At 36.6% G+C, this 26,729-nt stretch overlaps 1 protein-coding gene across 1 annotated transcript; it reads right to left on the bottom strand.

The window, feature by feature from the left end:
- Nucleotides 1-230: 230 nt before the first annotated feature.
- Nucleotides 231-26,729, bottom strand: LOC142350966 (duodenase-1-like). The gene is made up of 3 exons (XM_075402993.1): nt 26,381-26,729; nt 4,206-4,503; nt 231-516 (listed from the first exon to the last, which is right to left on the bottom strand). The coding sequence occupies exons 1-3, from the start codon at nt 26,643-26,645 to the stop codon at nt 231-233; spliced, it is 849 nt and encodes a 282-aa protein (XP_075259108.1). The 5' UTR covers nt 26,646-26,729.

The following is a 26,729-nucleotide window of genomic DNA, read 5'->3' as shown; positions in this document are numbered from 1 at the left end:
TTAAAATATATCACTCAATTCCCCTCTCTGGCGTCTTCGAAACACTAACCCTTTAAGAAAGATCGCTTATTTCAAACACCCAATTAACATGTCTAAGTTGACCTAATTTGCCTAATATATCGCAGTGTCTGCTTTGAAAAAAATTTCCTGCGTTCTAAAGATAACTTAAATGAGTATTTAATTGTTTTTTTTATTATATCCCGCCACATTTTGTTAAGCACTGCACCCAACTATTTATGACCCGATGGGCAAATGAATGAATAGTCTTTCATATTTCGGTTTATCCATCCAACTTGGGCTGACACACGTGTAAATATAGCAGTATCGTGATAACATGTTTCATTTGATGTGTAAGCCGTGACTCCATAGAGACATTCTGCTTTGTCCGTTTCAGGGTTCTTAGGGTAAAGTGGGCCACCCAAGTCACCCTCGCAAATCCATCTTCTCTGCATAGGTATAATATCTCGACCGCAAATTTGTAAATCATAGTTTGGAAGGTTGCACAACGCTAGATCACTATAATGTTAACTATTTCCTTTGACTGAACTCTTTTAAAATGTCTTGATAAACCGGTTCCTACTTTTTGCTAGATCTTGGTTTAGAAAGTATTTAATATCAATGTCGAGAAGAAAGGCAAAAAGAACATTTAAAAAATGGTGGTTTCTTTGCTTCTCAACAATAGAGCTTTCGTTGGAACAGAAACCTAGGAGCATTATAATAATAATAATAATAATGAATTTAACTAAACTTGGTTGCACCAAGCTTAGTACGTCCCTAACGGGGCTTGAATTTGGTTTCCCTCAAACACTGTCCATCCATATGGGTACAATTTGTAATTAAAATTCTTCTTAGCTAAATCAAATAGATATTCTTTGACTTCTTTTTTGAATTTGTGAGGACTTGAATATGGGTTATAGTTGGGAAAATCACGCGCCAGTGACATCGAATTCTTGAAGTTTGTAACTCGTTGGAAAAAATTTGATCGGCAACGCTGGCGATTACATTCGTTTGAGTATAAAAATATTCAAAAGTTATTTTTACTATTAGGAAGAAAACATCAATTTTAAATTAATTTGATCATTTGGTTTCTTAAAATAACATCAATGAACGGTTGCATCGTTTAATTTTTTTTCAAACAAAAATTTTCTCTTGGTCTCTTGGTTATAATCTAATTTATTTTGTTTCAAAAATATACACTAACAGATCCTTACAAACATGTTTTATTTACTGAAAAAATTTTGACAAGTTCTCTAATGAAGCAATATTCAACTAAAAGCATGTATAAATGCGTGAATAAATACTTAGTTGCAGCAACCAGTCGACTTCGAATGAAGGGTATCATGTATGATCTTTTCAGGATCAAGCAGAATCCTGCGAGACAAATCACCGTATTGCAAGGTTTTATCCTAAAATCTTTCGAATGAAGGGTATCATGTATGATCTTTTCAGGATCAAGCAGAATCCTGCGAGACAAATCACCGTATTGCAAGGTTTTATCCTAAAATCTTTCGATGAAACCTTTCGTCTCGCAAGAATATTGAAAGATAAGTATTTTGTTTTGCCAATACGCATGTTACTTAGTAAATGAACGAATATTAACCAATCAGATTCGAGTTTTTTAAATGCTTACAGAAATCGTTATAAATTAATAAAATACGTTCTATTATACGTACAAAATTCCAAAATGTTTGTTTAACCTATTTTTAAGTAAATATAACAACGATATGTATCCATTAAGGTGATTTTCGGCTTAATATTTATAGGTTTTCTAGACAATTGTTGACTGAATACGAACTGATTTGACCTCAATGACATCAGACGCAAAAACCTGTTAAATGAGCATCAAAAAATCTTGCCGTCTAAGTTTCACTTGTTGCATTGATCGTTAATACTTATACGTTGCTTTCAGAACACATTGCTTATATAGTAAGTCCCATAAAGTTGAAACGCTATCGAACATTTCAATGGTCAAAGTTCAAATTTAAGACATGCATATATCTAGCAAAACACTGCCCATTTGCTTGCCCCGAGCTCTTTGAACCTTCGCTTGCGTTGCAACTTTATGGGACTTACTATACAGGTTAGAGTTCAAAGTTCAAAGTTCAATTTTAAAACATATAGAAAAAATTAATGAATGAAATCTTAATGCAAAAAATGTTGACATTCAAATGACCACATTGGAGCTTAATTGCTCGTTTTTGGCGTTTTCCGAACGTTCGCTTATTTCAACTTTATGGGACAGACTATATAAGAATAGTATGTTATGTTATATATGAGTTCACGTTTGAACTGCGGATTGTTTTTATCAGCGTTAAAAACGCAAAATGTTTGAGAATGATCAGCATCTGACAAAAAAGGCATCTTACATAATTAGTTATATTTTTATCGCAAGCATTTCTGTATATCTTGAAAATAGTCTTTGCTCATTGGGATGAAAAACGGCATTTTGTAACACAAGTTGTTGTAGCGAGACAAAAGAGTTGAGCATTTGGATCTCTAGTCAATAAAAATGTTACTACGTGCAAGAAAACTGCAAAACTTGTTTGAACTCTTTGCCTGTGACTACTATTATCCGGCAAACTTACATAGCACACCATTTTTTTGAAATCCGGTAAGAAAAAGCGATATGGCTTTTAAAAAAAACACTAACTCTGAACAGATGATTAAAAGCTAACAAAAATTGTTTTAATTCGAATAAAATTTTTGTAAAAACGGAATGTTGATATTTTCAACAAAATGAACGCCATCTTTAGCCAATATTTTCTCATTAAGGTATTCAAAATTTTAAAATTTTTGTAACCGGAAAATCTTCGATTGTTTTGACGGCTGACCAATGGTACATTTCAGGAGTTTTTTGTTCAAGCGGAAAACTATTGCACTCTATGTTGACACTACTAGGTTCAAGAGAGATCAAATAGTTTTTGCGATAGTTGCGCTTGACGCCCTTTCTGTGTTTTTCTGATTTTAAGTGAGTGCACTTGAAAGCGGATATCGATAATCGCTGGACAACCAGCTGCAATGCTCATGAGTTTTTTTTATCGCCACCCGGGTCGAGGTTTTTGGGTAAATTTTTGTAAGAAATGCGGTGAATGCGGTGAATGCGGTGAATTTTTTAAGAAGTGCGGTGATTATGGTGAATGCGGTGACAACAAATATTTAACCGCAATTCACAGCATTTCTTACAAAAATTCACCGCAAAATTCACCGCATTTCTCACAAAAATTCACCGCATCGACTTCTGTGGCAAATTAATGTAGGAAATGCGGTGAAAGCGGCGAATGCCGTGCAAAAAAATTCACCGCATTTCACCGCATTTCTTACAAAAATTCACCGCCAAATTCACCGCGTTTCTTAGAAAAATTCACCGCAACCAACGCTTTCCAACGTTTACTGAACCTGATTTAAATATTACAAGAAATATTATAGAATTAAGTTACAGTTGGCGCAGTGGACTAAGAAGTTGAAGGCATGCAGGGGGTCCGAGGTTCGAACCCGAATCGGGGAGAGTCTTTTTGTATGAATACTGAGAAGGCGGTAATAATTCACCTTGATTCACCGCATTAACCGCAAAAATTTCACGCGGTGAAGTTTTTTTGCACCGCGTTTCACCGCATTTCTTACGAAAAATTGCCGCCAATTCTCGACCCGGGCTTCACTAAATTCATGAAATTCGCACCCGTGGTTTTGCGGAAATAAATAATCGGTGACATTGAGAAATTTTTTCTTCTGAAATTAAGCCTTGTTCGGGTGTCAGAAACAGATGTCTATGCTCTAATAGTTTTTAATGTTAGCATTGTTCTTTCACAGTCTCAACAATATCACCGCAAAATTGTTTGAAAAAAAATGCGTATATTAAGCACATTTATGTATTTAATATACTCATTTTTTAAATAAATTTGCGGTGAAATTGTCTGGACTGTGCAAGAACAATGCTGACTTAGAAAAACTATTAGCGCTTAGACATCTGTTTCCGACACTCGAACAAGTGCTCGAACAACAATTATCATGAGCACGAGAAATCGTGTCATTTTTTAAAATACAAGGAAAATTTTCTCGTGTGAAATCACACGAGACCCATTTTTCACACGAAAAATTGTGTGAATTTTCATCACACGAGAAGAAATCGTGTGATTTCACACGAGAAATATTTAGGGTGTGGTGATAACGTGAACATTGTGAATCGAGACCATAGAGGAAACAGTTACCTTTCTGCTATTTTTTCCATTAAATCCATCTCTTGTAAAACACTCGCCTCTTTCACATTGGGTCCCGTTTGTCCCAATCCACATGCGGATAAATGAGTATCATTGTAGCTTCCTGCGCAGAGCCGTATAACCCGCTCGGGCGACACTGGTTCTGGTAGGCGAAGGATGGCAATGTCGTAAGGATCTCTTTCTCCTCCGTTGTACTCCTCATGTCGCCTGACGTGAACTTTTAAAGTTTTCTCAATTTTCCACGGATCTTGAGTAAAATCGCCAACAAGAACACTAATCTGAGTGTATACTGAAAAGCACAAAAATCCTGGCCAATGTTAAGCTTTGAGCTGACCAATGCTATTTCTGACTAATGATCACCTTGGTCAGGGACCGGCGGGCAAAGTAGCCGTAACATTTTTGAGGACGAGAATTGAAGTATTAGCAATCAGTCTCGAAAAGTTTAACGGAAATGAATTTCATTGGGGTCAGGAACCACCTTCATTCACTGCTAAAAACACACTATGGTACCACAAAATCTTTTTTCATAAAATGTTGATTAAATCGGTTTATACTAATTAGTTAAGGTATGCTTGGTTGGGCTGAAATCAGTTCTAAGTTTAGTCGATTCTCATAAATTTTATTACGATCAGGCTTGTACCCAGAAGTCACCATGGTACCCACGCAATTGAGTCTTTGCTTTTTAATTGTTCCCCGAAACAGGTCTTCAAAATGTGGTATTCATCAACCCACACAATCGCGTTGAACAGAAAAAAATGAGCATTGGGTTACAAACGAGCTCTCGCACAGCAAAAACTGCACAACTAAAAATTTAATGAGCCAAGACTATAAATTAACCATTTTGGGCCGAGGGTGTTGTCGCATAAATTAGTCTCATAACAGGGGATTTCAGGCGATCGGCATTGTTGCTGAACCTCTCATTGAAGTCACTGAGACTCATTCAGATAACCGATTTTAGGCAATTATTAAATCAGCTAGTTGAAGGTTTCGGTTATCGGCAAGCCAGGCTATACGTTTCAAAACTTTTCGAACCAAATCTGAGAAGCCCCCCGAAAGATTCAAATGCAAGTGTAACAAATTGAATACCTATTTCGGCAAATTTTAAGGCATATTGTTCGTTCTTCTTTTCTTCGGCATATGTTAAAGCAAAACCTTTCGTCAGAGCAAAACCTGAAATTAGACTGGGCTGCAGTAGGGAAGTTATGGTTACATCTAACGCAGCTGGTTGTTCCGCTGACCAGCTGGCAAATATATGTCTCCGGGCTTTGAGTTACTATCCGGAATCAGATATTTCTGTTCGCAGAGGGGTGCTAAGTTTGCAGTCGAGCAAGCAGCAAATACTCCATCCCTCACTCTATCTTGCCGCCATATCAAATCCCCCACCATGACAGCTTAAAGCGTGAGCACACAACTGGCCCAATGTGCCGTTTTGACAGCAAGAACGTTTTGACCACAAAAACTACGTGCAGCACATTTCGTGCACTTTAAATTTGACTTGCGTTTATGTACGAAATCTGTTTAAACTTTTAAACAAAAATTGATTCTCGTTTTCCCCCGCTTCCGCGATTGAAAAGATGGTCAATAGGTTTTGTTCTTTTGCGCGTGCCAAGCTGTTCCGATAAAAAATAATAATTTTTTCAGGAAGAACGCACAAACGACTCAATTTAGAGTCAGGATCTGATACACAAGGTGCATAAAACGATTTTGAAAATAAATTGGGTTGACGGCGCCTCCAATAACTGACTCTTTTAATTTTTTTGAAGAAATTAAACAAGATTTTTGACAAAATATAAAATTTGACAAAATATAAAATTTAAATCAAAAATTTAGATTTTTGACAAAATATAAAATTAATTTTTGACAAATTATAAAATTAAAATATAAACTTAAAATTACTGCTTATGCTTTGGCGTGAAATAAAAAAAAATATGGACTCTCAAACCGTTTGCTAATTTCTCAAACTAAACGTTCTAGTTTCCGTAGAAACTTTGAAAAATAGAGAGCAAAGCAAAAATAGATTTTCAAAGCAGAAATAGATTTTCAAAGTTCAAATATGAAAGAAGGTCAGCAATTTTTACCAAGAAAAGGAGCAAGATCTGCTGTAGAGGAAGGCAAACAGTCCCCATGTGAATATAAATGAACATTATTATGTAATTTTGAAGCAGCAATTTGAAAAGCAAACAGTTATTTGGTAACAATCTAAAAAACCTCTTTCGGAAATTTGGCGGTGATTTAGCTTTAACCCTGATAATAAACTTATAAAAACCATCTACCTTATCTCTTGGAAACCACAGGCGCTAATTACTTTTTACAATAGAACCGTTTTGTAGTCATTCTGTTGCATTATTTGATGGTTATGGCGGTTTTTTAAAATTGTTTTAGTTGACGCTGCCTTTGGTACCATAGTGCAGGTTTCAATAAAACTAGTTCACTGCTGTGAATTGAAATGAGAAATGTATTGAAGGCGTTGAGAAATTTCGAAAAAAAGAACGTTTTCTGGGTCGAGATGTCAACACTAAGCATTGCTTAAAATTGTAAGAATTGCGGTGATTGTGGTGAAACAAAAGTCACTGCTAAGATCCGCAAAACTTACAAAAATTCGCTGCTAAATCTACCAAATGCCTTCATCGCAAACAATTTTGCAAAAAAGGATGTAAGAATAGCGATGATGCGATGAGAGCGGTGTGAATATCACTAAGCGCTAAAAACTAAAAACCCTACAAACTTTATTTGCTGAGTTTATCACAATTTTCTACCGACTCAAATTGTTAATTGAACTATGCAGGATTCGAGATGAATGCTGAGAAAGCGTTGACAACTGTTACCCCTTTTACATCAAAATTCACATTTGCGCATATAGCTGCAATATTGGAAGCAAAAAATTTTTATTAATTCACATTTTTTCGGCAAACCGGCCAAAAACGGCAAACCTTTTAGAAATTCGCCCTTTCCATCGCAGTCGTCGCTAAAAGATACTGGCGTTTTTCAGTGAAAATTGTTTTTTTTTTCATCGCTATTCACCGAAACTCTTACAATATTTTTTCGACAAAACCTCGACCCGGAATACTTGTGTTGATAATAAGTTGGTTCACTGCTAACGCTATCAATAATGTTACAAAAATGTTCACCTGTTCGGAAGTACCACAATTAAATTTTGTGAGAAATTTGGTAAATGTGGTGCCAAAACAAATAACAGAACATCGCTGTATGTTAGCGTTGATGTCATATAGCTTCTTTGGCGTGCTAATGTTTCTGAACAGATTGTTTTGCTTTTAACGTCACCAGTTTTTTTCTGGTGTCAACTACAACGCATTAAGAAAATTCAGCTTCTGTCAACGCACCTCAATTATTCAATATGGCCCATATTTTTATTTCCATTAAAATCAAAATAAAAATCAGGAGACTGATATTATGTAACAAAAATACAAATTTGATGCATAAATGACATCCTGCAATTATACATATGTGAAAAATTAAAGTTAAGAAAAAGCGAAATGCAGTAGTAGAATTTGTTAAGGCGTTAAATATGGTGTAAAAATGTAATGTCAAGAAACTATGTCTAAAATTAATCAAATTATTCTATACCCATATTAATATAATTGCACTCTTAATTGCAATTTTGGAGCAGCAATTTCAGAAGCAAACAGATGGATGGAAAAAATAAAAGAAATTGGTTAGGAAATTCGGCCGTGATGTAGATATAACCCTGCAAATAAGTTCTTAAAACCGTCTACTCAGCAAAAGTCTTAAATGCGTTTGAATAGAGAACTGTTTTGAAGTCGGACTTTTGTATTACTTAATGCTTGTGGCGATTTTTAAAAATCTTGTTTTAGTGTATCTTTGGTACCATAGTGCAGGGTTTAACAAAACATGTTCACTGTTGTCAATTGAAGTAAGAAATGCTATGAAGGCTGAGAGAAAATTTAAAAATCAATGCTTCGTGGGTGCAGGTCTGAAGGCTAAAAAACGCCTAAAATTGTAAAAATTGCGGTGTATGCGGTGAATAAAAACTTTTAAATTTTACAAATTTTACAATAAATTTTACAAAAATTCTTCTCTAAATTTTACAAATTTTACGTGTAATAAATTTTACAAAAATTCTTCTCTAAATTTACCGAAAAACTTTATGGCAGAAAAAATTGACAAACGGGATTACAGCCAAAATTCACTGAATTGGGCACATAGCTGCAATAGTGGAAGCAAAGATCCTTTTTTTAATATTTTTTATTCCTAATTTTCTTACTAAAATTTCACCGCTTAAAACCTCAAATCATACAGAAAATCACTGCTGAAAACTGCAAATCATACAGAAATTGACCATTTCCACCGCATTCATTGCTAAAGGATGCTGGCGCTATGCGGCGAAAAGTATTTTATCGCCGCTATTTACCGCAACTCTTGAATTATTTTTTAGACAATGCCTTGACCGGAATTACTTGTGGTGATTTCAAGGTGATCTCCTTTATTCGAGTACCAGAGTAAAAATATTTAAAAAATTTGGTAAATGTGGTGCCAAAAAAAACGAAACATCACTGTTAGTTGGCGTTGATGTCAAACTAGTTCATTGGCGTGCTAAAGTTTCTAAACAAAATGTTTATCATTTAACTTCTTCAGTTTTATTCCTCGGAGTCAACTACAATGCATAAATTTTTTGGCATTTGTCAGCGCACCGCTTGCACAAAATTGAGCACAATTGTTGAATATAGTCCATTTTTTTATTCCCATTAAAATCAACGGCTTCAGCATAGCTTACGCGCTACGCGCTACTGAACTTCAACGCGCTACTAAATTAAAATTAAATTTGATCATTAAACTCTTGATTATACTCAGTGCAATAAAAAATAGGAGACTGATAGTTTGTGAGAAAACCGCAAATATGATATATGAATGACATCCTGCAAATATAAAAAAGTAAAAAATTAAAGTTAGGAAAAAGCGAAACACAGTACGAGAATTTTGTAAGGCGTAAAAATTGTGTAAAAATGTAATGTCACGAAAAAAATTCCAAAAATTATCAAATTAGTCCCCATAATTGAACACTTATTTGCATTCTTGGAGCAGCAATTTCAAAAGCAATTAGATCCATGGAAGAAATTAAGAAATTGGTTCGGAAATTTGGCGGTGATGTAACTATATCCCTGCAAATAAATTATCTAAGGTTTTCAAATTTAAAAAGGTGACTAATTAAATTAAGGATAACGTGATACGAAGGTGTAGGAAACGTGAAGTTGTAAAAATTGTGAGTGAAAACGTATTTTCAAGAAAATATGTCCAAGCACTTATTTCAAACAAATTCATTCTCTGGAACTTTTGGTTTACGACTGAACATTTTTATTTAAAACACTTCAGTTTTAATCATCAATGGAACCTCACTCGCTATAGTCTTGGAAAAATTTGTGTGTTAATTCCCCTGTACTCGCTCTCAAATTTTGCATGCGACTGATTTACCATCTGTACGACGAGAAATAAATTTAAATCTCCCCTCCCACTAGGTAAGACGTCGAAAACTCGTCAGAAATTGTTGGTCCCCTCCTCTGGGGATGAAACAAAATTTGACGCAGACTCCGTATCTAACGTGTGAGACAAGGAATCAAAGAGTAGCTCGTGGCTTCTGCCTACAACCTCGCATCTCTTGCGATCAGCAAGATGGCGGACTCTCGGATTGCTGTAAACGAGACTGATTGCGAAAACCTATTAAAAGCTACAGATTACCCTGAAGGCTGCAAAATTTTGGTAATCAGTCAGAATGGCGATGCGTTTGAGGGAGTTACGAACTGCTTCCCAAATTCCAACAAAGACTCAAAGACCAAAGGAGTGACTTTAATTCCAACATCGCTACATTTCTGGGTGCACTTTTTGTAGCTTCTGTCTTCAGCAGCTGGCAGTGCAAAGCCACTCTTCTCCGCCGCCTTTGCGACACCGCTTGATTGCACGAGCGAAGTTACGGTAATGTCCGACGCAGCTGGCAGACAAGCATTCATTGCAGGTAAGAATCTGTCGCCTGGGCTGGTGTTGTTGTCAGTTACTAAACTTTTCTGCTCCCTGTTAATTGACAGTTGGGCTCCCTAGCAAGCTGATATTATTATCTCTTGTGTGAGATGGTGACAAGCGCTTGTATCATGTGCTTTATAATGTTACATGAAATTGACGTAATTCCATCTATGTTGGCCAAACTGGGCGACATGTTATTACTAGAGTTTTGTAATATCGAAAGAAAGATTCCCTGTGAGACAACACCACGTTGAAAGTTGTGGTACAGTGCATAATATCCAATGGGACATTCTCGATGCAATTTGCGGGATTGAAAAACTGATGACAATAGAAGCCATCTGCATCAAAAAGCTGAAACAGCAATTGAATACGCGCGACGAGTACTAGTGGTGGAATTGGCATTGAAGTTTTAATTCAAATTCAGAAAATTTGACTTTTGAAAATTAAAAATTATTCTAGCACATTTTAATTTGATATTTTATCAATCCCAACAAGTAAAGGATTTAGAACAAATAGGAATGAAAGTAAAAACTTCTTTTCAGAAATAGAAAACAATATACCCGGGAATTTCAAAAACTCCGGAAAAAAAACTAAAATAAATTCGATGTAATTAATATAATGAAACTGTTGTAATTATGACGTTAACTGTATATTTGTTCAGATATCTGTTCTTAGTTTATCAAATTTCTTAGAATTCAATAGGTAGAGTCAAACACAAGTTTAAATACTTTGTAAATAATTTCATTCCATCGTTGAACCTGACGATGAACGCAACGTTCAAAAACATTGGTTTTTATTAGTCAAATTCAATTTCCATTGACAAAGCTTTCTCATTGCAGCTAATATCAAAAGTTTGTGGTATCCCATAGCCATTTTTTGCAAAAAAATTGAAAAGGGGAAATTACTCACATAATAGAAGGAACAGTGAACACCCAGTGCGAAACAGCACAGGAGCAATTTAAAATTAACCTAACCCATCGTGTTTTAAATTTACAGCTTTAGGCTAGTCCCTAGGAGCCACCTCAAAACGTTCAAATTTTACCTATTTGAAATTTTACAAGGCTGAAATTTAATGAAACCCATGTTTTGGCAGACAATAACAAGTTAGTGAGTAGTTTGCGAAAAAATGGTGTTTGCGTTGAAAAGGTTTGTGAGGTAGAGACATCCGCCAAACGGTGCGCTCAAAATTTAAGAGAGACACCAACCGATAGAGAACTATTACGGGTGGCTAAAAGTCCTAACAATAATGAACTTTTAGCTGTATCTTTTGGTAAGGCTATTGGATTTTGTACCAGGAGGAAAATATCAAACTAAATTACTCGACCGCTCCAACTTTCGAGGATGCAAACAACATATGACAAGATAATCCTCAAATTCGAAAACGATATTAACGGAACATTACTTGAAACGAAAAAAAGATCTAATTACGGAAATTATTTCCCCGAAAGCTACCAACGACAGGCTCTTAACTAATATCCCCGTGTCAAAAGCCATCGAAGTTGCTCTACATCTTTGCTCCAGTAACACTCCTCACAATGTTGAAAGACCAACACCCAAGCTGCTACTCAAACTAACAGTCACAAAAGTTAATTTTATAGGTAATGTTAATTGGTACTGTCAAATAAACGGTTTCACAATAGGGGATGCCCTGTCAGTTACCTTGGCCAATATCTGGAAACAGCAATTAAATACGCGCGACGAGTGCTAGTGGTTGAATTGGCATTGAAGTTTTAATTCAAATTCAGAAAATTTGACTTTTGAAAATTAAAAATTATTTTAGTACATTTTAATTCGACATTTTATCAACCCCAACAAGTGAAGGATTTAGAACAAATAGGAATGAAATTAAAAACTTCTTTTCAGAAATAGAAAACAATATACCCGGGAATTTCAAAAACTCCGGAAAAAAACTAAAATAACTTTGATGTAAAAAATAAAATGAAACTGTTGTAATTATGACGTTAACTGTATATTTGTTCAGATATTTGTTCTTAGTTTATCAAATTTCTTAGAATTCAATAGGTAGAGTCAAACACAAGTTTAATTACTTTGTAAATAATTTCATTCCATCGTTGAACCTGACGATGAACGCAACGTTCAAAGACGTTGGTTTTTATTAGTCAAATTCAATTTCAATTGACAAAGCTTTCTCATTGCAGCTAATATCAAAAGTTTGTGGTATCCATTAGCCATTTTTTGCAAAAAAATTGAAAAGGGGAAATTACTCACATAATAGAAGGAACAGTGAACACCCAGTGCGAAACAGCACAGGAGCAATTTATAATTAACCCATCGTATTTTAAATTTACAGCTTTAGGCTAGTCCCTAGGAGCCACCTCAAAACGTTCAAATCTTACCTATTTGGAATTTTACAAGGCTGAAATTTCCCAAATTTAATGAAACCCCTGTTTTGGCAGACAATAACAAGTTAGTGAGTAGTTTGCGAGAAAATGGTTTTTGCGTTGAAACGCTTTGTGAGGTAGAGACATCTGCCAAACGGTCCGCTCAAAATTTAAGAGAGACACCAACCGATAGAGAACTATTACGGGTGGCTAAAAATCCTAACAAGAATGAACTTTTAGCTGTATCTTTTGGTAAGGCTATTGGATTTTGTACCAGGAGAAAAATATCAAACTAAAATAAACAAAATACTCGACCGCTCCAAACTTTCGAGGATAAAAACAACATATGACAAGATAATCCTCAAATTAGAAAACGACATTAACGGAACATTACCTGAAACGAATAAAAGATCTAATTACGGAAAATATTTCCCGAAAACTACCAACGACAGGCTCACAAATAATATCCCCGTGTCAAAAGCCATCGAAGTTGCTCTACATCTTTGCTCCAGTAACACTCCTCACAATGTTGAAAGACCAACAACCACGCTGCTACTCAAACTAACAGTCAAAAAATTTAATTTTATAGGTAATGTTAATTGGTACTGTCAAATAAATGGTTTCACAATAGGGACTGCCCTGTCAGTTACCTTGGCCAATATCTGGATTAAGACTGTCGGAGAAAAACTTAGCGCTGATGATGAGATGAGCTTGGTAGGGACAAGAAATTTTAAACAAAAATGTCCCCTCTGTTATCAAAAATAGTTTCGAGGAGCAAGGCCGTCAAGTAGGCTGCCCTGTCAGTTGCTTGGCGAATATCTGGATGAAAACTTTTGGAGAAAAAAGTAGCGCTGAGGATGAGATGAGCTTGGTAGGGACAAAAAATTTTAAACAACAATGTCCCCTCTGTTATCAAAAATGGTTTCGAGGAGCAAGGCCGTCAAGTGGAAAAATGTGAGAGCTGGTATCATGTGAAATGTCAAAACATAAGTAAGGAGCAATGCAGAAAAAAGAGAGATGGGGCTGTGGTTCGGAAATGCTGTGAATTTGAGACTCATCAACTTATCGCCAAATTAAAAAACCAAAACTATTGGAAAGATATGTGGATGACACAATGTGCAGAGTAAAAGATCAACCCATTATTTTGCTTCAACTACTAAGCAATTTGCTTGAAAATTTGAATTCACATTGGAAAAAAATTGATGAAAATATGAACTAGCCTTCCTTGATACGGAACTCTACACTGATAAAAAAAGAAAATTCCGTTGGCTTTTTGATCTGCATGCGACAAGCATTACTTTGCGGGAGCCCTAAAAATCAGGTAAATTATATGGCAAGAAATTGTTAATCAGACAATTGGAAAAACTTTAGATGACTTGAAAAAGACCGCAAAAACTTTAGCGGAATGCAAGTCAAACGATAAGCTAAATCAAAAGGACATACACACAATTTTTACAGTGTAGAGACACATAAGGCATTAAACTTCAGGAAAAGCTGCAAAAGATAACGAAACTTACAGTGATCTACACAACAAGGAAACTAAAAACCTGCTTTCAATCATTAAAGTCTACCCTTTACCATCACCTAAAATCGAACGTGGTATACAAATTAACATGTAGTGGATGCAATTTCCCCTATGTTGAGCAAACTTGTAGACATATAACCAAGCGGACTGCAGAGCATCAAAAAAGGACTAACCGGTATATCAGCATGAAAGCGAATGTTGTGGCAACTCGCGCCCGAAAGCTCATGACTCCCGCCGCAAAAATATAGCACAAAAGAAGGCGTTGGTGTATATGAGTACCGTAGCCAAGAGTTGAAATTAAAATACTAGTCAACAGTTGTCATTTTGCTCAATTCAAAAGTTACCTTTTAGCAAATCAAATTATTGAAACGTTCCAAAATGTTTCTGAACAGGTAAAGCGTCACAATAAACTTCACAAATCCAGTTTCAACACCTTGATTAAAACATTTGATTAGAAAACAAAATTTCAGAAATTTATGTTTTACAGATGAACAAAATTTCGCAAACCTCTTACTTTACTTTTCTGCTAATTAATTGAATTCAAATTGTTTTAATCGTATATAGAATGATATTAAGTTGTTTTTTTTATGATGTTAGATATAGCGAAAACGTTTGTACAGCGAATTTTGTAATTGACTGAGCTTTTCAACAAATTTCGACTAAACTTTTTTTGCATTTGAATGAATGGTTCAATGTCTTATCTTGCCCCCGTTGCTCCTCGCTCGTAATTAGTTGCTTTTTCAAATTTTTGGTTTAGATTGCCTCTATTGTCGTTAGTTTTTCAACACCTCAACTTGCATCGAGAATTTTCCATTCAATATTATACCCTGTACCACATAATTCAACAAGGTGTTGTCCCCTGGTGAAAATTTCTATTGACGCTCCAAAAATCAAGTGGTAACATGTCGGCTGGTTTGGTAAACATAGATGGAACTACATCCATTACATGTAATTTCATATAACACATGCGACTTAACATTTCTATCAAAAGATGGTTTCGGTGAGGACAAGCAGGTTCTATATTTTCTCGTGGTAAAAATGATTTGAATAACACACAATTTTATCAATTACTTGCAGAAATCTAAGTGATATTACCATTTTATTGAACAAAAAACATCGGTTTTAGCTCATTTTTGTTTATAGACTTTTAACTGTTTTGAGATGTTGTTCATATTTGGGGGGCTTTGTTGTAACTTTTTTATTCGTGACTATTTTATCCAACGTCTCATTGACAACACTGGAACTGTAATATCCGTGCACTGTTTACGGTTACGGTTTGCGTTGGATGTTATTCTTAAGCACTTTAAACCTCGGAGTTACTGAGGAAAATTTTCCAAGTTTCAGATTTGAATTTAATTGAACAGATGTATACGCACAATCAGTTTAATACAAAGTTAGAACTATGGCTTGTAAATATTATAAGTTTTGTGAAGATGAGAAATGTAAAGCAATTAAAGAGAGGCAGCTCGATTGTGTAAGGTTTAGTTTTGAATATGTTCTTTGGTTTCAGTCCTATCAATGGTTAATTAATCTTAGGTTACTTTTACCCATTTTCGTTAATCTCTATGGGATTTTCTCATAGTTATTTTCTACCGAACGGGTCCCTGTTAGTTAAACTAACAGATAACAGGTTTACCTGCTTGACGAATCCCGTCATGAACAAACATTCCTCGACGTGTCCCGTCAAGATGAAATTCCATGATAATTCCCATCATTATTTATGATGCCTTCTCCATATTGTTAAAATCGGGTTTACTTTTAGTAACCATCTCTTTTTGTTCTCCTATTTATTTGTGAAAATTTCGAATTATGCTTTTAATATGTAATTTATGAGCATGTCATACATTATGGTTCACTATACTGCCTCCCTCTTAGAAAATAGGAGTGTTCCACTCACTCACACAACAAGAGTTTCAAATGTCCAATTTCGAGTTCATATATTCTTGTGCTTTTTCAATCCCGTACTTGTCATAAATATTACAGGCCTCCTCGTCTTCCATAATTTTCTTTGCTTGAAGAATGCTTTTGAACATGTCCTCACAACCACCCTTGTCCGGATGACAGAGCATTGCCAACGTTTTGTAATGCTTCTGGATAGTACTGGTTGTGGCCCCCTGTGGCAGGAATAGAAGTTCATAAAAGTTTGAAGGTCGACTGAACGGGCTCTGCGCGTTGATCGCCTCCAGCCTCCTCTGTATGACCTTCTTTGAGGTTTGCTCTGCTTTTACTCTACCCCTTAGCTTCCTATTGTCTGTCTTGGCATTCTCCAACTCCCGAGCTAAGCACTCCCGCTCGTCCACCAGAGTGATACATTCCCTTGTTTTTGTTTCGGCTACATTTGTAACCTCCTCCAACTCTTTCTTCAATGTTTCCACCTGCCTCCTGCAGGACTCCCGCTGATTCCCAGTGTATTCAAGTTGCCGTTTGGTCTCCAGCAATTGATCACCTAATCTTTGACTTTCAACCTTTAACTGCCGGAGCTCCTCTTCAAGCCGAGCCCCGGCTGTTCCCAGCAGTTCGCTGTTGTCAATCTTCTTTTGTTGTTCCTCGATTCTGTGTTGCATCTCACTTAACTCCCCAACGCTAATTGCGGCTCTATTTACTATATTGAGTGGTTGCAGCTGCGTCAGTGGCACCACGTACATTTTGTTGAGGTTACTCCAACAATATGATACACTTGGTGCCTGACTATCGACCTGACCTCGAACAACTCGGGTAGATAGTAGCAATAATCACCGGCTTTTGGTTCTGCCATTCCTACATAACATACACGTAAATTAGTCTAATGTATCAATCTCAATTTCTGCTATATCTGGTACAGATTTTGCCTTTTTTGCTTTTATAACTACGATGTTTGTTTCACCATCACACCGTTCGACTGTCCTTTTTCTTGTCATTTTTTGTTCCTTTGTACGTTGTTTTAGATGATGAAAATAACCTAATTCTTCCATTGGGTTAATGGGTTGCAGTGCAATTACAGGATTGGTGCCACTGCGTAGCATATCGATTGAAAGAAACACGCGTACCAATTAAAATATGATTTTAGATCCAATAAAAATAGTTATCAAACTGATGGCTATTTCCCTGGCCACATGCTAGATTTGTTTTACTTCATTACTCCAAGTATTCAAAAATCAGCAATTCATGCCACTGATTATTGTACGTTAAGTCCGTGTTGAAATACTCTAGAGTCTCATGCTCATATAAACCTCCTTGTCCCAGGAAAACTTCTCTTCCTGTTATCGTCTTTCTCGAATGCCTTAACCTTTGGGCCCTTTTGCTAAGTCCCAGGTCCTTGTCATTGAAAAACCTTTCCATTGGCGCGGAAGTTGACCAATTGACGTTAACTCTATAATTAGGCTTATCATTGGGTTTTTCAATTAATTGTATACTTTGCCCATATGTTATCCATGACCCATTCTGCAATTCAAGAGCGTTCGCGTACATGGGGTTGCAATTAATCAGTGTGAAATTTCTATAGAATACTCTAGAAATGGGGTCCATGTATCTAATTACTTCTGAAGTATTGTCAGAAAACACTCTAACTGGTACTTCCTCCGTACAAAACTGATTTTCGACAACATGTACGATTACTTTAGCGCACCTATGGACATAAAGTATTCCTCCCGCTCTTTCTGAGTGTGTACCCAGAGCGTTTTGTTGACTTAAGAAAACTTGGTGTGAATTTCCGTTAATTGATGTCGTTAGAATCATAGCTCTGTGCAGTTTTTCTATGTGACAATTTAATAACTCTATTTGTTTCAAGTTTTCAAACATGCCTCGAAATTCCCACACAAAAAGAAAAAGTTGATCAAGTTTTATGAACTAAATTTCTTTCTCTGTCTAATTTGCTCCCCAAGTACTTTTTGTTTCCAGCGCGGACTATTTTTGCTGTTACCGAGTCTGAAAATTTAACGATCGTTAAGATGTTTGGTATTTTGTCTTGGTCAAACAGATATTGTACTGAATCTATTTCAAATGTGTCTCCTTGATGTAACAAGGTCTGCTCCTGCTTCAAAGGGTCTTTAAAATATAACCATGTTCCTTCATTTGCTTCCCTAGTTTCAATGAACAAAGTCCCCATGAAAATTTCAGCATTTATCATGATGTTACTTTTCTGTGTTTCACCTTTTGGATTGATCCAGTCCACGGGGTAGACATAATTCACTCCTTTCAAACAAATTCAAACAAATTCAGCGTCGGTTCGGTCAACATTCGTCTCGTTGAGGACTTCTTTGGGAGCATTGAATTCAAAATCCCCAAGACCCGGTAACCGCGCTTTGTGTCCCTGCCATAGATTTTGACAGACGGACTCTTTTATTGGGTAAAACGTTGGAATTATTTGTAGTTTTTTGTTTAAATAAGTTGCTTCGTCATACCAACTACTTTTTTTCAGCACAGTTACCGTATATGCAGCCCTGTACATGCAGTATTTTAGTTTACTCGTGCTGCTTTTGGCGTAGATCAGTCCTCCTTTGTTTACCTGCTCCTCATTTATATGTGACGTTTCACAATTTGTCGGTTCCGTCATTGCAAATTTCTGCGTCTGTAGAATGTTTTCAAAATCATACCCCACAATCTCCAAGGATTGTGGAAAAACCTAATATGCTAACCAATATGCTGAAGAAGTTTCCAGTTCAGCTGCACGATCCAATGTGGGTTCCACGCCCTCTGCATTTTGTCGTATCACCTTTTATAAAAATACATCATTATCAAATTTCTCATCTGCATCGTTATCCTTGAATAAAAAATAGTCTTTCAGTTTCCGTGGTCTTGTTATTCCCGACGCACTTCTTGTTTGATATCGTCGTTCGGCGACATTTTGCGAAGTAGAAGCCGTGCTCCTATTCGGAAATTCTTCGCCTTCACTCCTTTCGGATCTTGACACCAGACTATCCCGCTTCTGCTGTGTGGCTACTTTTGGCGCAGGTATCTTTGTGCTTCTGCTCTTATTGTTGGTGTTAGTATTTATTGATTCTCTTGTACTCCCACCCATAGGTGTTTGAAACGATTCGTTTTTGACTGTCTCATTGTGAGTTTCAGTATTAAGATTAATTTGACTAATTTTTCCTTCAGTTTGAACTTCTCTTCTTTCTGTGTCATTCAATTTTGGGGTCACCACTTCAATTTCCACAAAACCATTGTCCTCCGTAAGGTCGTTTTGTGTTTTTCTCGGTTCAATCTTTCCCTTCTTAGGTTCTTTTTTATCAGTGTTAGCTTTTGTACTGTTAAAACGTTTGAGTCGATCGTAGTGGACCTTCTGTTCTTTCTTTGTTTTCACTTCCTCAATAACAAAGTTCAGATCGTTTATTATTTCACTTATTACTTGCGGTCCGCTGTAATACCTTTTGTATTATTACCTGCGTATTATTACCTGCGGTCCGCTTAATACCTTTTGTTGTTTTTTTGTTTTCACTTCCTCAATAACAAAGTTCAGATCGTTTATTATTATTAGCTGCGGTCCGCTGTAAAAGGATTTAAATTTCTTTGTCTGGCCATTTTTTATTGTGGGGTTGAACACCATTACTAAATCACCTACTTCATATTGTGGTCCAAATGTGCTACGGTCATAGTAGGTTTTTTTGTCTTTCTTTCTCCACATCCATGCTTTCCCGTACCAGCTCATGGCACGTTTGTAGTTCGTCCAAACAACGTAATTCAAGCAACCAACGTAATCACTCAAAGTTGGGTAGATTTTGGTTTGTATTGTTTGATACACACAATCAATTGGCAGTGCGCATGATCGTCCAAAAAGGAGGTAAAAGGGGCTGTACTTCGTAACAGAGTGAATTGATGATCTGTACGCCATCATTACTAGCGGAAGGTAGTCGCTCCAGGTGTTGTGATGTTCACCCACATATTTTGCAAGACTCTCTTTGATTGTGCGATTGGTGCGCTCTATCATTGCGTTTCTTTGAGTGTGATAAGCTGTTGTTGAAGTCCTGTTAATTCCCAGCTCTTTACACATGTTCTTGAAAAGATTCGACATAAAATTACTGCCCTTGTCGCTATGAAGATTTGCCGGACAACCAAACCTTGAAACCCATACGTTTACAAATGCCTTAGCTACCGTTGAAGCTTCTTGGTTGCTCATTGGAATTGCTTCATACCATTTTTGTAAACTGATCTCCAATTAACAGAATGTATTTGTTTCCGCTGGACTCGGGTAAAGACCCCATAATATCTAAGGCAATTTGCCAGAACGGATGACTTGGTTTCCACGTTGTCAGGCTGTGTATGTGTTTCTGGTGTGGAGATTTCTTTTGACAGCATTCTTCGCAAGAACTTACCCACTCGTGGACATCTTTATTCATCCCGGGCCAGTAGAATCGTTCTCGAACCCGATCAAATGTCTTTGCCATACCAAAGTGTCCGCAATGTTCATGAAGGAAAGGTAGAATTTCTTTTAAAAGTGATCTCTGAATGACTATTTGTGTTAAGTTATTAAATTCGTCAATACGTTTCTGTCTCTTGATTAAATCGTTTTCAATCCGTAAGTTTCTGAATTCAGTCCAAAGTTTCCACAGTGCCCTAGAGGCTCCTGCCATGTGTTTTCTTTGAGGGCGTTTCCCGTTTTCAATCCAGTTTCTCAGTATAATGAGGTCGGCTGCATTTTTCTGATGTTCAATTAGTTGTTCAACAGATTTCCCTAGTCCAATGGATCAGATATTTTTTTCTTCCGTATTTATTTGGTTCACTTGATCGCAGTCTTTGACTTGGTCTTCAGCCTGTGGAACTCTCGACAGACAGTCTGCGTGAGGGATCTTTTTTCTCGCTTCGTGTTTGATTTCAAAGTCAAATTGTCTGAGCTTTTCTATCCATCGGGCCAATAATCCGTCTGGTTCCATAAAACTATGTAACCACGTGAGGGCCCTATGTTCAGTAACAATTAAAAATTTTTGTCCCAGAAGATAATTTCTGAAGTGTTGAGTAAAATAAACTATTGCAAAAAGTTCTCGTTTTGTCGCAGAATAGTTTCGTTGACGTTTGCTGAGCGTTTTGCTTGCGTATGCATTAACTCTTTCACCCCATTGTTGTCTTTGGGAAATAATTGCGCCAATGCCAAACAAAGACGCGTCGGTGGTTAACGTATAGGGATCCGTGTCATTCGGATAACCCAAAATTGGTGTTTTCTGTAAAGCTTGTTTTAGTTGTTCAACTGCTGATTCACAATCCTTGCTCCAAGTAAAACGTTCTTTTTTGTTTAATAGCTTATAAATTGGCTCTGCTATTTTTCCGAAATCTTGTATGAATCTTCTGTAAAAGCCTACTGGTCCTAATATAGCTCTCAATTATATTATTGTTCGTGGACTTTTCATTTTACTGACTGCCGCTTAAGTGTTTTGTTCCGCAATTGCAAAAACTTGAACACCTTGCGCTTTCTCTGTGGTGAGCGGTATTGAATTTTTAAAATGACTGCTATATAGTTTCTCTTCGTGTAAGTTCAATAAACATTTATTGGTTTTCAGGAAATCAATTTCCAGCAGGCATTCTATACCTTCGTCTGCCGTTATCACAAACTCTTGTTCAACCTCCGGTAGTCTTGGTTGCAACTGTACCAAAAGCGTTACTCTGCCTATTATTTTTACAGCTGAGTTATCGGCTGTTAACACTCGTTTTGTGTATGTTTGTGCCATTCCCGGTTTTCCCAGTTTTTCGTATGTGGACCAGCTCAAAAGCGATATACTACTTCCACTGTCTATTAACCCAACGCATCTGTTCCCGTGAAGTATGATTTCTGCGTTTAGACATTTAATTGTGTTTGTCGAACAAACTCTAATGACATTGCAGTTCTCGGTGGTTTTCTTTTTCAAAGGGCAGTTTATTTTCAAGTGTTGGGAACTTCCACATAGAAAACAATTTCGACAATTCCTCGAAAGGTGTTCTTCTTGCCCACAGGCTCTGCACTTGAAACTCTGCCTGTCGTTCCTCCTAGATGGTTCCTCTCTTCCAAAAGATCTGTCTCGGTGACTAGGTCCTGGCGTTGGAAATCTCCGCCGATCGCTAAACCCAGGATCTTGTTGCTGTCCTCTGTCACTTCTGTCGTCACCCCACCGTCCCCGGGAACCGCTTCGCTCCCTAGATTGATTTCGACGGTTTTCTCGCTGTTTGTCATCTACTGACAATTGGTTCACAAGCTTGGTGACGGCCTCCACTAAATCTTTTGTTTCATCACGTCTAATTACCGCAACTTTTGGTGTTTGCTCTTCCTCCTCTATTCTTGTTACAGCTTCAAGATGCAATGCTCTTTCCAAAACTGTTTCAATTTTCATATCCTTGTCGCCGATTTGCATTCTGAGATCTAACCTCATCTGGCTATGGTTGATTCCTTCTAGAAATCCTCTCAGAACGAGATGATCTCTAATGTCTTGCGACTCCGTTGGGTAAGCTTTCAAAGCCAACTGCTTTAAATCTCCCAAAAAATCTGTGAGTTTTTCTCCTGGTTGCTGTACACGGCGAGCTAGCCGTCCCCGAAAATGAACGGTTTTTCGCTGTAGTGTCCTCGAAAAGCTTTAACGCATTCATCATAATTTTCTCGTGTAGCTTGCGGTAGAGTGCGATAGAACTCTATGGCAGATTTTTGTAGCCTAAGTGCAAAGTAATGCGGCCGTTCATCAACTTTGCCAGCCGGATCTCCTTCAGTTGTTCTCCATTTTTGTAGTTCCGCTAATAGCTCGTTTTAATAGTCGTTTGAACCGGTAAATGCTTCCGGTAATAGCATTCTAGAGGTTGAGCCCGTTGCCATTTTTTTTGTTCCCCTACTTGTATCGTGCCCTTTTAAAACTTTATTAACTTGTTGAAATTAAGAGTTTCTATAAAATAATTATCAACTAGATCTTCACTGGAAGGTGTTTTCTATTTTTATCTTTGAATTTCTATAGCACTCTCTTTATTTTAATGTTTAAAAACTTTTGTTTATAAAAATCTAACGCTTATTTCAATACTGTATTTCTTTTTTTTTTTACTAATTTATTTATTTATTATGTATTTTTAAGGAAGTTTTAATTTATAGTCTTATAGACGACTGTCCCACCTAATTTTTTTTTTATTTTAATATGATTGTGGCTGAACTCCGATTCTCCTTGTTTTATTGATGTTTTTAATATATTTTCTTTTCTATTTACGACAAGGATGATATTAGTTGCTTTAGTATTCTTTTACTTTACCCTGCTTATTGTTACCTGATCAATTTTTTTCGCTTTATATTCTCTTTTCTTTAATGGTAGTTTCAGAAAAAGTCAATATATAACTTTCAGCAATTGTTTCAATTGATTTAACAACGCGACTATCCCGCACTGTTTTTTCCGATGGTTATGCCGCTCGTTTTCTAAAAGTCAAAATAGCAATTAAGGTCAAAAGAAAAAAATATTTCCTATACTAATAAAAATTACGCAGTGGCGATCAGTTTCAATTACGAACGACAAAAACAAGACAGAACTCTTTATTTCTACTCACTTGGTATGATGCGGTCTTTCCTTACAGGGAAGTTTCTGTCTCCACCAACGAGTAAAAGATAGCACCACGCGAATAAATTCTCACTTGTTTTCCTGCGATTGATGTCCTGTAACTGATGTCCTCCGCTGTGGCTTCTGCAATTGATTCTCACAAAAATTGGTGGAAATTTTCTGGTAATTGAAGATTTGTTATCCCAAATCTTTGTGTTTGTTTCGAGAATAATTCGATTCTCGGAGTTTTTGGGGTTAAAGTGCTTTTTATTTGCGTCTCCCTACCGACAAATTTGTTAGAGATTTTAAAATGTTAACTTTCCTTTAAATCTCTGTCGCCAGTGTAATATCCGTGCACTGTTTACGGTTACGGTTTGCGTTGGATGTTATTCTTAAGCACTTTAAACCTCGGAGTTACTGAGGAAAATTTTCCAAGTTTCAGATTTGAATTTAATTGAACAGATGTATACGCACAATCAGTTTAATACAAAGTTAGAACTATGGCTTGTAAATATTATAAGTTTTGTGAAGATGAGAAATGTAAAGCAATTAAAGAGAGGCAGCTCGATTGTATAAGGTTTAGTTTTGAAAATGTTCTTTGGTTTCAATCCTATCAATGGTTAATTAATCTTAGGTTATTTTTACCCATTTTTGTTAATCTCTATGGGATTTTCTCATAGTTATTTTCTACCGCACGGGTCCCTGTTAGTTAAACTAACAGATAACAGGTTTACCTGCTTGACGAATCCCGTCATGAACAAACATTCCTTGACGTGTCCCGTCAAGATGAAATTCCATGATGATTCCCATCTTTATTTATGATGCCTTCTCTATATTGTTAAAATCCGGTTTAAAATTAGTAACCATCTCTTTTTGTTCTCCTATTTGTTTGTGAAAATTTCGAATTATGCGTTTAATATGTAAATTATGAGCATGTCATACATTATGGTTCACTATAGAACACAACTAAGTTGGATACTGATTTTCATTCCACATGCCCCGATTGTTCTTAAGAAGATTGTCAGTCACTGGTTGCATCAAAAATTCTATGCCTTGTCCCTTGAATTATATTTTCGTATGTTGCAACGATGCACAGCTTCGGAAATTCAGCATTATGTTGGTATCAGTTAATTTTTCATACCAATGGCAGCTAATTTTCCTTTCATCGTTTACGTTAATGTTCGGCAAACATTCTTTACAGCTAGTCGCAAAAGGCTTATCATAGCTGACCTCGGAACCTCAGGACACTGGTCAGTAGAGTGCAGTCCTTTAAGCGCAATTTCAATTGCCTCCTCAACCGGTACATTGGTGTACATGCTTCTTACATCCGTTCAAGCTCTTTTTGTTGAGACTTTTAACTGTTATGAGATGTTGTTCATTTTGGTGGGGCTTTGTTGTAACTTTTTCATTCGTGACTTTTTATCCAACGTCTCATTAACAACATTGGAAGACCACTCAGCTGGATACTGATTTTCATTCCACATGCCCCGATTGTTCTTAGGAGGATTGCCACTCACTGGTTGCATCAAAAATTCTAGGTACTGTCCCTTGAACTATAATTTCTCAAGTTATAACGGTGCACAGCTAGGGAAATTTAGGATTAAGCTGGTATCAGTCAATTTTTGATACCATTGACATCTAATTTTTCTTTCATCTTTTAATTTAATGTTCAGATCCAGGAATGCCATGTCTCCAATGCCCTTGGGTGTCTCAAGAAGGAATTGTAAGTTTTTGCGACGAGATTTTGCAGAATCAAGGTAATCTGGAGGTTCCCCCTGGCATTGCACACTATGTAATCCACATACCTCTTGAATAATTTTAATTCCTGTGTGTCCTCGGTTGTACCTTTTTCTGCAACAAAAAGAACAGATCCATACATTTTTGTTGGTGTTTTTGTACTCCGTGTCAGTCATACTTTGGCATTTTTATTGAAACCAGCTTTTGCACGATTCGAACTCGACTCCTTTTCCTCGGAAAATAACGCGTTGATTGCAATCAATGCATATACCCCTCAAGTGATGAGATTTGTTCTCCTTTCCATCATTTGGGTTCTGCAAGGATTTTTCGAAAGACTTCATCCCCGAATTTGCCAAAATTACCGCCAGCGAAGCACCAATGGCTAAACCCACCCATTGGTCCAAGCACGACAATTTACTTTTCGGGGAAAAGGAGTGTGAGTCGAGTGTTCCACATTTTTTACAGTTATAGTGAAGATTCGTTACAGCTAGTCTCAAAGAGTTTTTCTGAATTCACCTCGGAATCTCAGGAACCTCGTCACTGGAGTACAGTTCTTAAACGCAATTTCAATTGCCTCCACAACCAGTACTTTGTTGTACAAGCATTTAACATCGAGAGATACTACTAGCTCATCTTCCTCCGAATTTTTTTCGAGCACATCTTCCTCCAAATACTACTAGCTCGTGTTAATTCGAAATTTTGTCAACCCCAACAAGTAAAGGGCAACAACTGATAGGAATGAAAGTAAAAACTTTTCAGGAATAGAAAACAATATACCGGGAATTTCAAAAACTCCGGAATGAAGACAAAAATAATTTTGATGTAATAAATGCAAAATAAACTGTTGTAAATATGATTTTAACTGTAAATAATTTCAGAAGTTCCTTATTTTAACTCATTTCTTAGAATTCAATAGATAGAGTCAACGACAAGTTTAAATACTTTGTAAATAATTTCATTCGATTGTTAAACCTGACGATGAACGCAATGTTCGTTTTTTATTCAATTTAAATTTTAATTGACAATTCCTTCTCTGCAGCTTTAACCATTGTTAATTGATATTAGTTAGTGTTTTGCTCCGCATAGTAAAGCGGGCCATTAAAAGCAATCTGAAAACCGACTGACCGTAGTTCTCGTTGTACACGCAATGGGCGGCCGTCAGAACAAACTGAATGCTAATAATCGAGCCACCACATACTTGAGATTCTGAAGTCTTGTTTCCATCAGTAGCGTATCTTTCTGCTCTGAGCAACACAAAAAATGGTCTGTCTCTGGAATTCCATCCATTCCAAATTCTTCGTTCTATATGTGATTCAACGAAACTGTCAGCGTACTGCGGAAAAAGAGCAATTACAGAAAGTATGAAATAAATTATACCAACCAGCAGCATGATAACTGAGCTGTTCAATATTTTCACCGTCAATTGGTCAACTTTTCTCTTCAAAAATTAAAAATTCTGACAAAAAAATTCCCC

This window comes from Convolutriloba macropyga, chromosome 12 (assembly GCF_964194025.1).
Source record: "Convolutriloba macropyga chromosome 12, txConMacr16.3, whole genome shotgun sequence".
NCBI lineage: Eukaryota > Metazoa > Xenacoelomorpha > Acoela > Convolutidae > Convolutriloba > Convolutriloba macropyga.
The sequence above is the reverse complement of the archived record's forward strand: the minus strand, read 5'-3'. Positions and strand labels throughout refer to the sequence as shown.